Source organism: Antechinus flavipes, chromosome 1 (genome assembly GCF_016432865.1).
Source record: "Antechinus flavipes isolate AdamAnt ecotype Samford, QLD, Australia chromosome 1, AdamAnt_v2, whole genome shotgun sequence".
In the NCBI taxonomy this organism is placed as follows: domain Eukaryota; kingdom Metazoa; phylum Chordata; class Mammalia; order Dasyuromorphia; family Dasyuridae; genus Antechinus; species Antechinus flavipes.
In genome coordinates this window covers 15926994-15945422 of record NC_067398.1, presented here as the reverse complement: position 1 = coordinate 15945422, position 18429 = coordinate 15926994, and the positions used below count along the sequence as shown (strand labels likewise).

At 43.9% G+C, this 18429-nt stretch overlaps 1 protein-coding gene across 1 annotated transcript in view; it reads left to right on the top strand.

The window, feature by feature from the left end:
- Window positions 1-2588: 2588 nt before the first annotated feature.
- Window positions 2589-18429, top strand: part of DPY19L1 (dpy-19 like C-mannosyltransferase 1) — a 109109-nt gene continuing 93268 nt past the window's right edge. The window contains exon 1 of the mRNA XM_051979435.1: window positions 2589-2989. Within this exon, the coding sequence (XP_051835395.1) occupies window positions 2683-2989 (307 nt within the window). The 5' untranslated portion in view covers window positions 2589-2682. The remainder of the gene's footprint in view (window positions 2990-18429) is intronic.

Below are 18429 nucleotides of genomic sequence, written 5' to 3'. Positions count from 1 at the left end.
CCTGAACCAGAAACAGGAACCAGCAAAAGCAAATTCAATCGACCCAGTGGGAGGAAAAGAAACCACCTAACCTGCAGAAGCAGCCCGGCAGCCCATTTTTTTTTGAGGGGGGAAGAAAGGGGAAGAGGGGATAGCCAAGGGAGAGATTGACAGAGACACAGATACAAAGAGAGAGAAAAAGAGTCTGAGAGGAGATGAAGGAACAAAGACAAAAAGGAGAGAGAAAGATGAGACAAAGATAAAGAAGGGGAGGGAGAGAGGGAGAGAAGGAAGTTGGGTCATTATTTAGAAGCTACAGATGGAATAGCTTAATTGTCTTTTATACATTATAAGCCATTATAAAGGTAAAATAATCAGTCAAAAAACATTAAGTGCTTAACGTGTACTACATTCTGATGAGTTTTGAGGATGCAAAAGCCAGGATGAGAGTCCTCAAGGAGCTTACATTTTAATGGTGGTGATGTATACAAACACATTTGGAAATAAATATATGAATCCCAACCAGTTTGGGGAAGGGGCCCAGCAGCAACTGGCAGGGCCTCCAAAGGCGTGGGAAGAAGGTGGTACTTGAGTCTTGAAGAACAGAGGTTCCAAGGAGCCAAGGGGAAGCGCAGAGACAGCGAGGTGCTCCTGGAACAGTCATGGAATGGGAACTGCGCGGGATAGGGGAGGTGTCATGAGGTAGGAGCCTACTGCTTCAGTCTGGGAGGGCAGAGATAAGGGTCGGAATCAGAATGACAGCCGGAGGCCGAGAGAGGAGGGGGATCTGCCTGCGGGTTGGTGGAGACAGAAATGGGGAGATTTGGCAGCTGCTGGCCCAGCTGGGGTTTGAGAGCGGAGCTGAGAACACCAAGATGAGCCCGTGGGTCCTTCCAAAATCACAGGCAAGTTTGCAAGAGTGAGTTTTTGGGTGAAGAGAGTTCAGCTTGAAAGAATCATAGGATGTGCCGCCTGATTCCAGCTGACCCAGGAGTACTCACCTGGCTGGGTTACCTGCAGAGATGCTAACTGTATCCCTGGGAGCTTTAGGGAACCCCCATAGTAAGGGGAATTACAAGGATGGCAAATCAGAAAAGAAAGCTGGGAACAAAAAGGGGGAGGGATAGCAGAAACTGGGGGGATGAGAAACCAGGAGAGGGAGGTCGGCAGTGTCCAGTGCAGTTAAGCATTCTTAGTGACGGGCAACTCGGCGGCTTGGGAAGACGCAGGTACGGACAAGCATCAGAGGAAAGGAAATGGAGGGACCTCTTTTGTGCTATTTACTTTTCTAGGAGTATGTCAGTCCCTGTCCGTCCCCCTTCCCCCCGCCCATTATGATTCTCGCCCTGGGCCTCTGTAATGGTTTCCAGCTGTTTCGGGGGGTGGGGTGGGTGGATTCGTCGGGGGCCTCATTTTCAGTTTGGATGTGAAGGGGCGAGAGCCCACGAGATCTCGTGGATCCCCGATCTAAAATGTCTTGGGTGCGCCCCACCGACATCCTTGGAAGCTCTGGCCGTCTTGCCTCCTTGCACTTGGCCATTCCGACTTATTTCCCCGCCGTGGGTGACGTCGGACCCCCAGACCTGAGGGCCGGGTCGGGCTGCATCCCCGAGGCAGACCATCCGCGCGTTCCGCCCTCCCTGCGGGCAGCGCGGCCCCGGGGACCCTGGTCTGGCAGTCCGCGGGACTCTCGGCCGGTCCGGTTTTCTCGGCAGTCACGCTGGGGGAGGGAGGCAGCCACTTCCCTGTCCAGCTCCCGGCACCGAAGGAACAGTGAAGTCCACGGGTCCGTGACTGGCCCAGGGTCCCTCAGCTGTGCGCCGCGGCGCCTCCTAGCGACCCCTCCTCTTCCCCCTCCCCTAATGGACGCCGAGTCGCCCAGGAGGAGGGAGCAAGGAGCCGAGGTTCGGCGAGGTACCGGAGCGTTCGGGGCACATATCTTCCGCTTCCGAGCCCGGCGCCGTCTCTGGGGCCCCTCCAGGCTGCCCTTCGTCAGAGCGTTCCCCACAAAGTCCGAGGGGCCCCGACTCTCTCCCCCGGGGGCACGGGAGTGAACTTGGTAAATGCGGGAGGCCGGGGAGGGCAGTAGCGCTGGGGTCCGGAGGGCAGGCCGGAACCTCGGTCTCGCTGCACCCGGTCCCCGGGAGGGGGACCCCGCGGACCACTGCCGGCGTCCACGTGGGGCAGAGGAGAAGGGGGCGCGGGGCCGCGCTCCGATCCCGGAAGTGCGCGTGCCCGCGCCCGGCGGGGCGGGGCGGACCGGGAAGTGGGCGCGCTCGCGCTCAGGGCCGCGCGGGGGGCGCCCGGCGTCTTTTCCCTCCCCTTCCGACCGCCCCTCCTCTCCAGCGTTCTCCCGTCGCCCTGACAACCGGAGGCCCCGCCGCCAGGGCAGCCGCGAGCCGTTGGGGGTGTGGCTCTGGGCGCCGCCCCGCCCCCGGTCGCGGCGCTGGCCAATCGGCGCGGCGCGTCTTCGGGCCGGCTCGCGCCCCGCGGGTCCCGCTGATCCCGCCCGCGCTCCGTCAGTCCGTCAGTCAGTCCGTCCGCCCGCCCGCCAGCTAGCTCGCTTGCTCGCAGCCCGGCGGGCGGCCAGTCCGCCGCTGGCTCGGAGGGAGACGGGGCGCGCTGGCCGCGGCGCCACCCGAGGGAGGTTCGCCGCGCCTGTCCCGGCGGCGTCCGTCCGAGCCGGGCGCGGACTATGAGAAGATGGTCGTGCAAGCGCGGAGCAAGCACCGAGAGGCGGCGGCGGCGGCCGCTCCCCCCCGCGCCTCCCCGCAGCCGCGCCGGGCCGTGGGCGCCGGCGAGCCCGAGCTCGAGCGGGAGCTGCCCGGGGGCCGCGGGTTCTCGGCGGCGCCCCCCAGCGGCGGGCGGCGGCCCGGCAGGAAGGGGCAGCGGCCCGAACCCGCGCACCCCCCTCGCAGCCTCCTGTCCCGCGTGTCGGCGGGACTCCGCGCCCGGCTGGGCCAGCGCCCGGCGGGGGGCCGGGGCCGGACATGGACCACGCTGCTGCTCGGTGAGCGGACCGGACGGGGCGGGGCTGGGGGCGGGGCCGGGCGGGGCGGGGCGCGCCAAGTTCGGAGCCGGCCCTGACGGTGACCCCCGCTTCCCAGCGGCTGTCTTGGGCCCCCGCGCAGACTTCGGCTGGGATCCGTGGGGTGGGAACGGAGCCGAGTCCTAGCTCCTTCCTGGTCCGGAGATGGGGACTGATCGCGGTCCTTCTTTTCCTTCTGCTGCTCTCTCTTTCTCTTCTCTCTTCCTTTCTTCCTCATCTCTCAGTCACCCCGGGATCTCTCAGGAGCTGTCCCCGGAGGTCCAGGCTGCCGCGTCCAACCCGGACCAGAGGGGTCTGAGCCAGCGCTGAGTGGACTGTGACCCAGGGCCGGGCGGGGGGAGGGGCGGAGGAACTTGGTGTGTATCCTGGAGGGCAAGCTCTAGTTAGGGAAGCTGTGCTCCAGAGCACATTGGCAGCCCTTCAGTTCCTAACTTGGTGGCTCCGGAGATGGAGGGAACTTGCTCCCCCATCCCCACTTTTTTGTACAGGACTTGTCCGGGCGGCCCATTCTGTCCCCTGGTGCTGGTCAGCGGTTCTGGTCTAATTGCACAGCTCTGTCCACCTGGGGCGCTCAGAATGGGGGACTCCCGCTGTGCAGACCTTCTCCGCTAGTGCCCATGTTCAACTGCTGCAACTTCTCGGCATCGGGCAGCTCCAGAGCTCGGGAGGACCCCAGGTCCTCCAGCCCGACCCTTCATCGTACAGTAGGCGCAGAGTGCCCGACCGAGGAAACAGGCGCTCTGCGCGTTAACTGACTTGCTTTAAGTGTCTGAGGTGGTACTGGAACCCAGGTCCTGCCCCAGAGCCACTGCCTCTGGGTGGGCACTGAGACTTGCAGCCTTCCTCTTCTCTCTCTTCTGGGAACATTGAGGCGCCCGAGCTCTCCGCTCTCCTCCGCTAGCCGGCAGGAAGCTCTCACCTCTCTCTCCCCGGCTCTCCCTGGAAGGCGGTGCACCCCCCTGCCCTCGACCCCGAGGATCCCCTCCTCCTTTCGGGGTGCCCCTGGGAGACCGCCTCTGCTGACTCTTCCCCTCCCCCTCAGCCCCTGTTGCCGCTGTGTAATTGATACTGTAATTGTTCAGTGGCTACTTACTTCCACGTGCTCCTAAGGGGCCCCTGATACAATGTAAGCGCTGGGAGAAGGGAATCGTTTCTATTTTTTGTCTCCACGTCCTCCCAGCCCGACCGGGGCTAGGCGCCTTGTCGGCAGCCAGCCGGTGTGGTTCCAAGGATCCCGGTGTCGGCTTGCTCTCCCGTTGCTGGGGCCAAGGGGATTTAGGATCGTGTAGTACTACTACTGTTGTTTACAAGTGAGGAAACTGAGGCCTTGTGACTTGCGCAAGGTCACAGCTGTAATCAGCGGCAGTCTTGGGACTCTGTAGCCACTTGCTGCAGTTCCTGCTTCTCTTAAAACGTGGGAATAGCCCCAAGAAATCACGGAATTGCAGTAGTGGAAAGTGAAGAAGCTTTTAAATAATTTAGTGTTTGCTTTAAAAAACAACTTTTAAGTAGTTTTTCTTTGTAAAAATGTTTTGTTCAACTTTCAGACTTTTGGGGGGAAAGCCTTACTAATTCAAGATGGAGTTTTTATTCAGATGGTAAAACTGCACATTTTTCAAAGTTAAATGGTACATTGATAATAACTTCCTTTACCAGCCTCATGCTGTCTTTTTTGGATAGTGCTATTAATTCAACTCTTGTGTTTTTCTCTTCAAGACCATTAAAAAAAGCCCCCAGAGACCTGGATTTAGAGATGAAGGCCCCTTGCATTGGGAAGAACCTCAGAGGTTAAGTCCCCTCCCGATAAGATCTGTCACTTGCGTCTCCTTAGGAATTAAGCAGCCCCAAACTTTTCTGCAGTGGAGCCAGGAAAGGAGCCCTTTCAAGCTATCTCATAAGAATATATATTTTTGAAACTAGAAAATGTTTTATTTAATTATTCCCTCTACTCCCCAAATCAGGAAAGCTCCATAGAAACTTAGGGAGAAACTATAAGTGTCTAATTCATTTGTTGTGATATTTAGGTGACATTTTAGTCAGTAAAAGTAAATATATAATATTAGTTTGAAAATTGATAACAGAATGAATTTTTATATTTAAGAAGCCCCTTTGCAGACAAGGAATACTCCTGCACTTGTGTTATTGCACTCAGTTTATTATTAAAAGCAGCGATCTAGTTCATTCAAGGAGTTATACACTGCTGTAAGACTTAGAGTAATTATCATGTCATGTTTTGCTGCCTTCTTATGCTGAAAACTTTGCCTGCTCATCCTGCATGTTTTCCACATGTTTGCTGTCTTTGAATATTAGGCGGAATCACGGAATCTGAGGTCGAGGGGGATCTTGGAGCTCACTTAGTCCATCCTATCTTTACAAGTAATTGGTTATCCAGCTTTTACTTGCAGCCCCTAGTGAGAAAGAAGACCAACTTCTAGATTGTGGTGATTAAAAGTCTTTTCTCACTTTAAGCCTCCCCATAATTTCTGCCCATTTCAATTCTTTTCCATATAATGGTATTCAGATATTCAGACATCTATCGTCTTCTCCTTAAATCTTCTCTTTGTAGATACTTATTTAGCCTTGCCTTCCTCATCTTGTTCTTGTGAAGTTGGTTTACTGAATCCAGCCTCAGGATTTTACATTTTTTTTTTTTTATTAAAGTTCACTTAGATTTAGCCTATTATTCTAATCCCTGGAGATCCTTTCAATATACAAATCAGTCATGGAGCCTTTGTAGAGCTCTTCCCAGGTGTCATGTAAGTGCTAAGTGCTGAGAATACAATTTATTTACAGGAAAGACTGGCCTTGCTGTTGAGGACCTTATATTTTAACATGGGGAAGACAACACATAAAAAGAAGCCAAAAAAGGGGAACTGGGAGGGGATACTAAGGTACCTGGTTCTGAGGCTGGAGTGAAGCTGGGAGAGCATTTGCGGGAGGAATGAGCTGGCTGGGCACCCTCCTCTGAGGGAGAGGCCCCTGGAGAGAAGGCAGGAGCTGGAGTAGCTGCAGCCAGGAGAGGACTTTGTAGTCATACCTGCCTGAATCAATCCTTCCCACCATCTTATTGGCAGATTTGTTAAGCAGGCCAGCTATGTCTTTATTTAATCCAGATCACTGAAAAATATATGGAAAAGTACAAGGTCTAGACAGATTCCTGGAGCCCTCCACCAGAGACCTTCCAAGTTAACATTAACCCATTTATGACTCCTCTGGGTGTGGAAGCCAACCATTCTATCAGTTCTGACTTCCTACACAAAGTTATCATCAGAGATCTTTGCTATCTGTGCTTGCAGCATTCTCCTGATCTACCAGTTAGTATGTCAGAAAGAAATGAGCCGAATCTGGTGTGATTGATTTTTTAAAATATTATTTCCCCCTCAATTACATGTTAAAATAATTAAAAAACTTTTTTATTGGAAAGAGGTTGATTTTTGAATTCTTTCCCCCTTTCCTCCTCTCTTCTTCCACCCCAAGACAGTAAGTAATCTGATGCAGGTTATACATGAGCAATTATGTAAAACATTTCCATATTAGTCATTTTGTGCAGGAAGACTTGAACGACGACAAAAAAGAATGAAAAGAAAGAAAGTAAAAAATAGCATGTTTCAGTCTGTATTCAGACAATATCCGTTCTCTCTCTGAAAGTAGATAGTATGTTTCCTCCTGAGTTCTTGGGGGTTGTTTTGGATCACTGTATTGCTAAGAACAGTTAACTCATTGACAATTCTCCATTGAACAATGTTGCTGTTACTGTATATAACATTTTCCTGGTTCTGCTCACTTCACTGTGCTTCAGTTCATGTAAGTTTTTCTAGGTTTTTCTGAAATCATCCTGCTTCTCGTGTTTTATTGCATAATCCCCTCACAATCATATACCATGGTTTGTTTAGCTATTCCCCTATCGATGGGCATCCCTTTGATTTCTTAGTTCTTAGCCACCGCAAAAAGAATTTTTGTACATTTTTTTGTACAAATAGGTCCTTTTCCCTTTTTTTTTTTTTTGACCTCTTTGAGATATAGATCTAATAGTGGTATTGCTGCATCAAAGATTATGCAGGTTGTTTTTCTGTTTGCTTTTTAGCTCTTTGGATATAGTTCCAAATTACTCACCAGAACGTTGGATCCCTTCACAAATCTACCAATGGTGCATTAGTGGGGCATGACCTATTCTTAATGAAGTTCTGCTGGCTCTTGGTGGCTTTCTCCCTTTTTACATGTTCACAAATAGTTCCTTTAATAATGTATTCTGCGATTGTACTAGGAATAAGAGGCAGATTTCTGGGCCTTAGGATTTTATTTTTTGGTTTTGTTTTTTTGAAAAGGAGGTCACCTTTCCATCTCCAGGCTCATAATCCCCTTTCCCATTCTTTATGATCTTTCAGAGGTCATTGACATTGTTGGGCAGTCACACCTGCCAACTTGGTACCTGGGGATGTCATTTGGCTGGGTCTCTTGGCTAGTTTATAAATAATGCTAAAGTGACCTAACTTCATGCCATTCTCTCTGCATATCTGCAGTTGTTGGTTGTGCACCTGACAACCTCTTGCCTCTAGGTCCTGGCAGAGTCATTTGTCCTGGGCCACAGGCTTTGGAAGAAGTTAGATATGACCATGAAATCATGGGCAAAAAGTATGAGTTCATTCTAAGTAGAAAGATGGGCTCCTGGGCCATATGGCCTGCTTGCCTTCCATCTTCACAGTTCTCAGGTGCTTGGAGAAAGGGTTGATCAGCTCCTAACATGATGCTCTAAGGGAGAATCTGCATGGGCTAGAGAAGAGGGCTCTCTAGCTTCTGGGCATGGCTGCATGCCTTCAGAGATGGCTGCCAAGCTAGAATGGAAATCATGCCCCTAAAGAGATACATGGTGTTTAATGCTGCTTTACAAAATGACCTTGCTTTGTCTTCTGCCCTTTAGCAAGGATGAGAGTTCATAGAGCTTAAGTCGACCTGATCATGTGTCCTCTCTCCCTGGCCTGTGGTGGCTCTCTGGTCCTGCAGCACAATTCCAAGCTGATGAATGGGCAGAGCAGATAGCAAGGCAGGGAGCAGAGCTACTTCTTGGCTGTTAGAAGGGTCGCCCTGGGCAGTTCTGTCTCCATTGGCCCTGGGAAATAGAGTGGTCCAGCGCTCCAGGCAGTTCTCATCCCTGCCTGGACTCTGAAAAGCTTTTTCAGATTCTTTTCAGAGATTGGAATAAAGAGAATCTCAGAACTTTAGAGTTGGAAGAGAATGGAGCAACTTCTTGTCATCTTGGGGGCTTTGGGAGCCCTGAGAGGCCTTTGAGTTATTGGCAGCAGTCACTGGAATCAAGTTCTGCCTGGCATTGCCAATCCCTCTTGAGCAAAACTTGACATAATGTTGGCTGGCCCAGGATTTTCCCCCAGAAGTCCTTCTCCCTGGCCTCAGTAGCACAGCAGCGATCCTGGCTTTTCCAAAGTCATGTCGAGAGTCCAAGTTCTCACATCCTGCAGACCTGGAAAGGCTTGGGTGACAGGCCCTGTGATGGACTGGCTCTGCATTTGGAGGACCAGCTTAATTAAATTTGAAGGGATTTATCATCGAAAGATTGGCCCTGGGATGATCAATTTTTTTTGGCTAGTGAGAAAATGGGGGAATAAGACTGTGTTGCAAAGCATTTCCTGATGAAATTAGACACCTTTTGAAATACTGAAGATTTTTTTTTTTTTTGGTGAAAAAAGTATTTGTCTTCATTTTGAAATAGTTTTATATTCAAGAAGTGTGTTGATTGCATAATAAGGTACGTGTTTGAAAAGCAGTTCAGTGTTGGCAGTGTCTAGGGGTTCCTGAAAGTTTAACTCAGCAGTTCCAGGCCTCTTGTAGAAGCAGTAGGATGGGGTGGTAGATAAATTACAGACCTATGTGTTTGGAGGCCTGGGAATTAGTTCTAGTTCTCCCAGTAGTTCTGTGATGTTAGATAAGTGATGTCCCTTCTGTAGAATGAAGGTGTTAGAGTCTAGCATTTATTGTTAAATTAGATAGCCCAGTACCAGTCTTAGGCACTTACCATAATAAAGATTTAATAAATGCCTGTTAACTGATTGACTAAATAGCAAGCCCTTCCAGCTCTTAGTGTCTGTGATTCAATAAGAGACTCATAAGCACAGAGATGAAGAAATATAGGATTAAATGAAGACCCTCTTCCATTTTCCAAGTGAGTCAGAGAATTGTTCAGAGTCTCCTCTTCCTATTCCTTCCTACAATTAGAAATCATTGCTTTCTAACTGAACTAACTACTATATCTAGGAATAAAAAAGCAGGCTAAAAAGATAGAAATTATGAATCACATTGAAATGTATTGCAGGATATTCTTTGTAACCAGCAAAAGTCTAGAGAAAAGTAGAGATGAGATGGGAGCTCTGCTGAATGAATCCTTATCATCTTGGTCCAGTTGGCTCTCCATCTTTATTGAAGCAGTCTGCTTTCTCAAATCAGCTAGTGGAGAAGGGGGCTAAGTGGAATATTGGATGGCAGGTGGCAAGAATCTTGCACCAATCATAACTTTCTACTAGGTACAATATTTAAACAGCACAGAGAAGCATGACCTTAGATCAACTAGTAGATGGAGGGATGGAGTGGGGAAGGAGAGAAGCACCCCAGGTTCTCGGAGGGCTAGCTGAAGTGGCGGCTTGGATAACTTAGGTTTCGGCAACTTCCATTCCTCAAGATGGCTCACGGGCTTTTAAAAAAGATACTCCAAAAGTCTTGCCTTGACATAGTAGAGACATTTAAGTGTCCTTGTTGCTAGGGCTTCTAAGCCAGCAGTTGACTGAATGGGATGAAGGCTCATCTCACTGATCATTGCATAAAATACCAAATCTTGGGAGCTTAGGATGCTACACACACCTACTTCATTTGGGCTGAGATGAGCACTAGCACAATTATGGAATCAGGGAGAGGCAGGTTAGGGTACAGTGCAAAATAATGAAATTGCAGTCAATGACCTAAGTAAAAGAGAACAGCAAAAATAACCAAGAATTTTCTTTGATCATTAGTTTCATCAGTGCTTAGGGGATTGGCCTTGGGGGAAGAGACACACACCAAGCTTTGTTTGAAGGAGTTGCCATTTCCTTCTGATACATTTCTAGGGAGTAGTTAATTCATTTGCAAGAATAACATTTGTAATTTTAAAAGCCCTAAAAAAAAGAGTCAGTCTCTCTCTCTCTCTCTCTCTCTCTCTCTCTCTCTCTCTCTCTCTCTCTCTCTCTCTCTCTCTCTCTTTCTCTCTCTTTCTCTTTCTCTGCCATGCACGCACAAATAATGAACTGGACTAACATTGTGGAACAGCTGAGAAAGAGCCTGGATGTAAGAGGCAAGCTGGCCAGGAAGCCTGGTCTGGTCTTGTGGAGGAGAGTGCTCCTTGAGAAGGGTGGGAAAGTGAGAAGGGACCAGCTTTAGAAGAGTCAAGTAAAGGAGACAAGGAGTTTCTAGTTGATCTTCAGAGGCAAGAAAGCCATGGAAGTTTGAATAGTGGTCAGACTATCACCGGGAGCCCTGTGGACCAAAGATTGGCATGGAGAGAGACAACTGGGCCGATGGGTGGGGAGGAGATTTCAGTGGTTCATTCAAGAGATGATGTCACTGGTCCTCTCTGAGAACAAAGGGGGAACTACAATAATAACCCTGAGAGACTAGGAGTGAACTAGGGGTGGTAAAAGAAGGGCAGGGAAGAAAGAAAGCGAGCTGGGGAAATGAATGCTGGAGTAGAAAGAATGGGAAAGTGCACAATAAGAAAGAGATAAAGATTAAGAGATCTAAAGAAGACTAAATGAGAAGGTATGAAGGAAAGGAAAGATAAAGAGAGTAAACAAAGGGATAGATTAAGTGACTTAAAAAATATAAAAAACAGCACTTGTTTATTTCTTTAAAAATATTGTAATGGATTTTAGACCAGCATACTGGCCATAAGACTATATAATTTAGGTAGGATAGAGAATTTGATTTTTAAAATATTCCCCAAATATTTAATCATTTTTATCTCATAAAATAAATTTTTGGTTAATTAAGAAGTTCTTAGTAAGAGGTACTGGTTGGTAATTTTAACGCATGCTCACATGATTAATTTATGTAGGAACGTGGGTATTATTAAAGGTAATTTCAATACAAAGGTATTTTCAGCCAAAAATTTTAAGCCAAAAATCTGAGGTCAGTCTCCAGTTAAACAGAAGGAATTTTAATGATGCTTATGGATTTGCCTATCACATACCAATATTTTTAACAATAGGAGTTATTTGTTAGTGTTCTTGATTTTTGTTAAGTTCTAAAAATCAACTGTGTTTGTTTATAAGCACCTTTGCCATAGCAGTATGTTGCTGAATAAGTTAATGCTAAGAATTATAGAAGCTTTTTACTCCTTAGGGTATTTGTAGTACAGTTAACTTTCTCCTTTATCACTTTTTTTAAAAATTAAATTTTATCTTTCATAAATAAAAGAAAACCTGAATTTTTTCCTACTTCCCCTATCTCCAAATGAGAAAGAAAGAAAAAAACCTCATTATTATAAACATATATAATCAAGCAAAACAAATGTCTACATTCACCAAATCAAAAAATATTTCTGTCAGTACTCTGAGCCCATCTCCTGTCTAACAGGAAGTAGGTATGTAATATGTTTCATCATGAATCTTTTGGCATCATGGATAATCATTGCATTGTTGATCAGGGTTCTAAAGTCCCTGAGTTATTCATCTTTATATTATTATTGTTAATTTTATAAATTGTTTTCCTGGCTCCACTCACTTTATTTTTTTTGTTAATTCATACAAGTCTAATTATGTTTTTTTTCTGAAACTGTCTCCTTCACTGTTTCTGATAGCACAGTGATATTTCATCACATTCATTGCTATTATTTGTTCGTCCTTTATTCAATTGATGGGTACCCCTCAATTTCCAATTCTTTGCTATTACAAAAAGAACCTCTGTATATATTTTGTACATAATTGATTAGAGAGGTTTTTTTGGTTGTTTGTTTTAGGACTAATCCTTCCCTTGATCTGTTCTCCCTCTGATTCCTTCTCTCTTATTTCCCTGTTGAATGAAATATATTTCTGTATCCAATAGTGTGTGTTTATGTATGTGTGTGTGTATTTTTTGTCTTTTGACAAGTTCAGATGTATGCTTTCGGTGTCAACTGCTTTCTCAGCCTCCTTTTCCTTGTTTGCATGTTGTATGATATAATTACTCCCCCCCCCATCCTTCTTTTGCTTCCTCTCCCAGTATGTTCCTTGTCTTTTCCTTTTCCATTCATCTTTTAAGATCATTAAAGCAAAACAGAACCACTCCCAGACCCTCTATCTTTTTAGATTCCCTTTATGGTTCATGAGGATGATAAGGTTCTGAGGGTACATGTATGTCATCCCCTCATATTAGAATGTCAACAGTTTATCCTTAGCCCTCCCCTTTTCATTTCTTTTTATATATTTCCTATGTTTTCATTTCAAATTTCTACATGACCTTTGTCTTTTTAATCAGAATTTTTGGAAGCCCTACATTTCATTGAAGATCTGTTTCCTTAGGGATTTATACTCAGCTTTGCTGGCTAAGTTATTCTTGGTTCTAAGCCATTATCTTTTGTCTTTTGGAATGTTGTATCCTAGGTTCTATTATTTTATAGTGGTGGTTGCTAAGTCTTGTGTGATCCTGGTTATAGTTCCTTGACATTTGAATTCTTTTTTTCTGGTTTCTTGTAGCATTCTTTGACCTGGAAACTGAATTTTGACAATATTTTTAGTTTTCATATTGCAGTTTTCTCTCAATAAGTGACATCATTTCCCCCTCTCCTCCCCTTATGCTCTCTAGTTCTAAAAGACATTTTTCTTTTATAATTTTATAATTTTTTTCCTGTTTTGGTTATGGCTATCAGGTAGTCTAGTGATTCTAGAGATTCTTATTTTCCAGATAAGTAAACAACTTATTTTTTCTTCCTCCTTTCCCCCCAGCTTTTTGCTTTATGTTTGTTTGTTTATTTTGTGTGTGTGTGTGTGTGTGTGTGTGTGTGTGTGTATGTGTGTGTGTGTGTGTGTGTGTGTGTGTGTGTGTGTGTGTTTATCTTGGTGTCTCCTGGAGTCTCTTTCTTCTATTTAGTCTAGTTTTTAGGGTGTATGTTGCTTGGGTGAGATTTTTGTGCTGAATTGTTAATTTCTTCTCCAGTTGTTTCTTCCATAGCTTTCATTTCTGGTCCATTTTTTACTTTGACTGTTCTCATTTCATTTATAAAAACATTTTCTAAACTCTTTTTTTAAGGCTCTTGCTTTAATTCCTCTAGGAATTCTAGTCAGCTTTGTTTAGTATCTTTTAATAGTGGGATCCTTTGTTTGCTTTTTCTTCCAGTATTCTCCCCTGACTATTAGCTTTATGTTTGAGTTATGTTCAGGTTAGATTCTTCTTACTTCTGGAAGCAATGTCTGAATTGTCTTCTGCAGCTTTCTTTGAGGTATTGGGGGTCATGTTATTTCAGAATATTGGGGACAGCTCAGGCTGGGGACCTGCAAGCTTTAAATGCCCCAGGAGTGGTCTCATTGTGGGCAGAGTCTGAGCCTCCACTCTGAGTTCTGTGAGTTCCCGACCTGGGTTTGAGTCTGAGTTGTGACAGTCTATTGTTGGACATGGCCTCTGTGGAGCTGCTAGGAAGTGCTACTGGTTCAGGGGCACAGAGCCATAGGCCTCAATTTGTAGGCTTCAGATCAAACTGGAGACTGGACTGGAGAATCTGGAATCTGCTTCTGGGCTTGTAATGCTGGCTTCTGAACTTCCTCCTGGCTCAGGACAGCTTGAGATCTGTGACTGCTCCCTCTCCTGGAACCCTACTTGGAGACATAAGTCCCCTCCTCAGTCTTCCCAGGATCTGGGACATGGAATTGGGCAATAAGTGACAGCTACCAGGGGGTACTTGATTCTTGGATAAGTGTGAAAAATCTTTATTCTCCAACATGTAGCCTTTCTCTCTGCCAGAATGCTCTGTACCCTTGGTGCACCTCCCCCTCAGAGAGGGGAGAAGTCTCTCTTTGCTGCCCTGAGCTGGAAAATGACTCATTGTGATTCTATCCTGACTTGTTCTATTTTCTAGTGTCCATATGTTTCAGGGAGTAGGGCTGTGCTTCCTGATACTTCATCATGTTAGCTCCCTGTATTTTCAGTCCTTCAATCATGTTTTTTTTTAATTGAAGTTCTTCAGTCCCATAAATGTCAAAAACAAACCATTTTTGAATTTATCTTTTCCTGATCTTTAGAAAATTTTAATACGAGGATGTACTAAATTTACTTCATCTTTAGGCTACTATTTTTATTTTGTGATTTTTTTGGTTTTCTTTTGTTCTGTGCTTAATGCTTAATAGATGACTAGTGACTTTTAAAAACATTTTGAGATTATGATTCTCCAGCGAATTCTCTAGATTTCAGTCAGTTCTCTTTCTTTTTACTAAAGAAAAGTGTTTGCCTAGGATTTGCAGGTTACAAATTAACTCCACTTTTAACTTTCCCTTTTTTTTTCTTAAGCTTTTATCATCTTTGATCTTCTTTGTACTTTGGTAGAAATTTGGATCTATAGAATTGAAAAGGATAGTAGAGATCATTCATCTAATCTCTGTTTTACAAGTGAGGGAATGGAGACATAGATATGGCAGGACCTACACATGGCAGAGTGACAGACACCGGTCAAATACCTTATCGTATTTTTTGCTTTTATTGTATTATTCTTTTGAGAGAAAAGCCCCATTTCAGAAGAGGCCAAGGTGACCAAGATCCAGACGCTGCTCTTCAAGAGCTCTAGTCATGGCTTTCAAAGGTGGGAGTGGGGAGAAGGAGGGGGAACAAAGGAAGATGATTGCCAGTGCTAAGAATAATAAAAAGATTAACTCAAATTTTCAGAATTTTTAGTTTTTAGAGATCTCATACCACATATCCCTTAACAGTAGTGTCCCATTGCTGACTCAGAGTTGCATCAATCGTTCTCCTTAAATCTTTTACTCAGTTTGGTATCTCTGCTTTGTATTTGTGTGTCTTGGTTTTTTAAATTATTATTATTATTATTTATTTTTCCCCTCTTAGAAGTGGTATTCTCTGCAATACTATGATCTGGATTAGTTTATGTAAATGAGCATTTTATCTACCATTGATGTCAAATTACTGTTACTAGCTGAAATTCCTTCTCAATTATACAAATTAAAGAATGAGCATAAAGCATTTTGATATTCAAGGACAGACAGTATTTTGGCAGAAACCCAGCTGCCTTATGGTTGAAGTAGCTGGTCAGTGAGAGTGGGGGGTAGGGTGGGGAGAAGAAACTCTTGCTGAATATCAAGAACCTTGATATATATATACACACATACATACACACACATATATATATTATTATTATTATTATAGCTTTTTATTTACAAGCTATATGCATGTGTATTTTTTCAGCATTGATAATTGCAAAACCTTTTGTCCCAACTTTTCCCCTCCTCCCACCCCACCCCCGTGATGGCAGGTTGACTAATACATGTTAAATATGTTGAAGTATATTAAATACAATAAATACAATGTGTATATATGTGTGTGTGTGTGTGTGTGTGTGTGTGTATACACATGTCCAAACAGTTTTGTTGCTGCACAAAAAGAATTGGATTTTGAAATAGTGTACAATTAGCCTGTAAAGGAAATAAAAAATGCAGGCAGACAAAAATAGAGGGATTGGGAATTGTATGTGGTGGTTCATGCTCATCTCCCAGAGTTCTTCCGCTGGGTGCAGCTGGTTCAGTTCATTCCTGCTTTATTGGAAATGATTTATTCATCTCATTGCTGGAGATGGCCATGTCCATCAGAATTGATCATCATATAGAATTGTTGTTGAAGTATATAATGATCTCCTGGTCCTGCTCACTTCACTCAGCATCAGTTCTAGGCCTTTCTGAAATCCTCCTGCTGGTCATTTCTTACAGTACAGTAATATTCCATAACATTCATATGCCACAATTTACTCAGCCATTCTCCAGCTGATGGGCATCCACTTAGTTTCCAGTTTCTAGCCACTACAAACAGGGCTGCCACAAACATTCATGCATATACAGGTCCCTTTCCCTTCTTTAGTATCTCTTTGGGATATAAGCCCAGTAGAAACACTGCTGGATCAAAGAGTATGTACAGTTTGATAACTTTTTGAGCATAGTTCCAAACTGCTCTCCAGAATGGCTGGATGTGTTCACAATTCCACCAATAATGTGTCAGTGTCCCAGTTTTCCCACATCCCCTCCAACATTCAGCATTATCTTTTCCTATCATCTTAGCCAATCTGACAGGTGTGTAGTGGTATCTCAGAGTTGTCTTAATTTGCATTTCTCTGATTAATAATGACTTGGAGCATCTTTTCATATGGCTAGAAATAGTTTCAATTTCTTCGTCTGAGAATTGTCCATTCATATTCTTTGACCATTTATCAATTGGAGAATGGCTTGATTTCTTATAAATTAGAGTCAATTCTCTATATATTTTGGAAATGAGGCCTCTCTCAGAACCTTTGACTGTAAAAATGTTTTCCCAGTTTATTGCTTCCCTTCTAATCTTGTCTGCATTAGTTTGATATATCTTTAAAGCTCTTTTTCAGGTAGCATTTTAAACCATTATATTCTCTTAAAAAGTACTGTCTACAATTTTGGTACTTTTGCTCTTCTTTTTTATAAACATTTAGTGGACTTTTCCATATTTAAATTAACTTTTTCTCTGTGTTAGGACTCTCATTATTCCTGTCATTATCAAGATTCATTTCTGATAAGTGTTTACTTCTGTAGCTCTATAATATCTAAAGTATAAAGATATACTTTGTGCACTTATTTTTAATTACAAAGATTTATATTCAAATAATGTCAGGAAGAGAATTTTTGTGGAATAGAATCTGCTTATTTTTCTCTATTGGAGACATCTTTAGTGCCTCATGTGCAGTAGCAAATGTGGCCTATTTTAGCTTACATATTAAGGAGCTTTTAATGTATATGTTCATGAATAAACTACTTAGAAGTGTAGATTCAGAATTAGAGTCATCAGTTAATCAACTCGCTTTTCATTTAATCCCTCATTTTACAAATGTGGAAATTGAGGACTAGAGAAGTTAAGATAATAGTTAACATTTATTATTAGCACTATTATGCAGAACTATAAGGTTTAAGAACCACTTTATATTATCTTATTTGTTCCGAACAACCACCTTGTGAAGTTGATGCTATTTCTATACTCATTTCATAGACAAGGAAACTGAAGCTGATAACTTTGGCCACATATCATATTTGAACTGTTTAAGTCCTTGAAGCCTGTTGCCTTTTATGAGCTCCATCCTTTATTGAGAAGAACACTTGTTTTCTATTTTGGATATGACCTTCAGATTTATTCTGCCTTTCAGGTTCAGTCATTATGTTTAGTATTCCTGTTTTCTCAAAAAGTTTTTACTTCCCATTTAAAGACTACTAAAGTCTGATGAAATACTTATTGCTTTGTAAGAACTGCCTTTTTATTAGCGCAAGTAGCTCAGGAAATTCGCACCCTTTTATAGGTCAAAGTAAGTTTAATTCATTAGTTGAAATGAAATTAAATATAACTTCAGTTGTACCTACAGAAGTATATGTTTGTTGAAAGGTGTCACAAATAAAAGATTTATTGAATGAGTATAAAATATTTGTGTCAGGCCCCTATCATTTTTCCTTCTATTTGCTGACATTCTTTCATGAAAAAGGTTGTAATTTTTTCCCTTCCAAATGAAGGTCCATGGAATTTTTAAAATTCAACAGACTTTATGAAATAGTTCTGTGGTAGGTGAGATAAAAAAACGTTTATGTAAGACATGAATTCTTCTTTATGAAACTCATGGTCTTGAAGGGGGATGAGAGACAAAAACTTTTGGAGTAAAATACTATTTGTAAATAATTATGTAAGATAAGCTCAAAGTTCTGTCCATTCATTCTAAGGTTTGTGGGGTGATATGTAATTGGAAGTGGTGGGTTAGTCATTACTGACCAAAAGGAGCTGAGGAAGTGATCCTGGAGGAGGGGATATTAACTTAGTTTTCAGTGTATACATCAGACAAATGGAGCCATATGGGAGATGGGAGGGAACAGACAGCATAAATAAAGGAAGGAAGGCAGGAGCATGATGGGAGGCGATGAGGAGTGCAGCTTGTCCAGAGCATGAGTCCATAGAGGTCTGATATGAGACTGGAAAGTTAGAGCATTGCATTGTGGGTATTCTTGGGTGCCAGGAAGAATAATTTGAAATTTAGTTAGTAGAAATGGCTTTTGAGGTTTGAGCAGAGGAGGAGTGTGAGAAAATCTGTACTTAAGAAAGATAATTGTGAATGTAAGATTAAAGTGGAAAATAGAGGCAGGAAGACCTGAACCTGGGAAGGAACTTCTGAT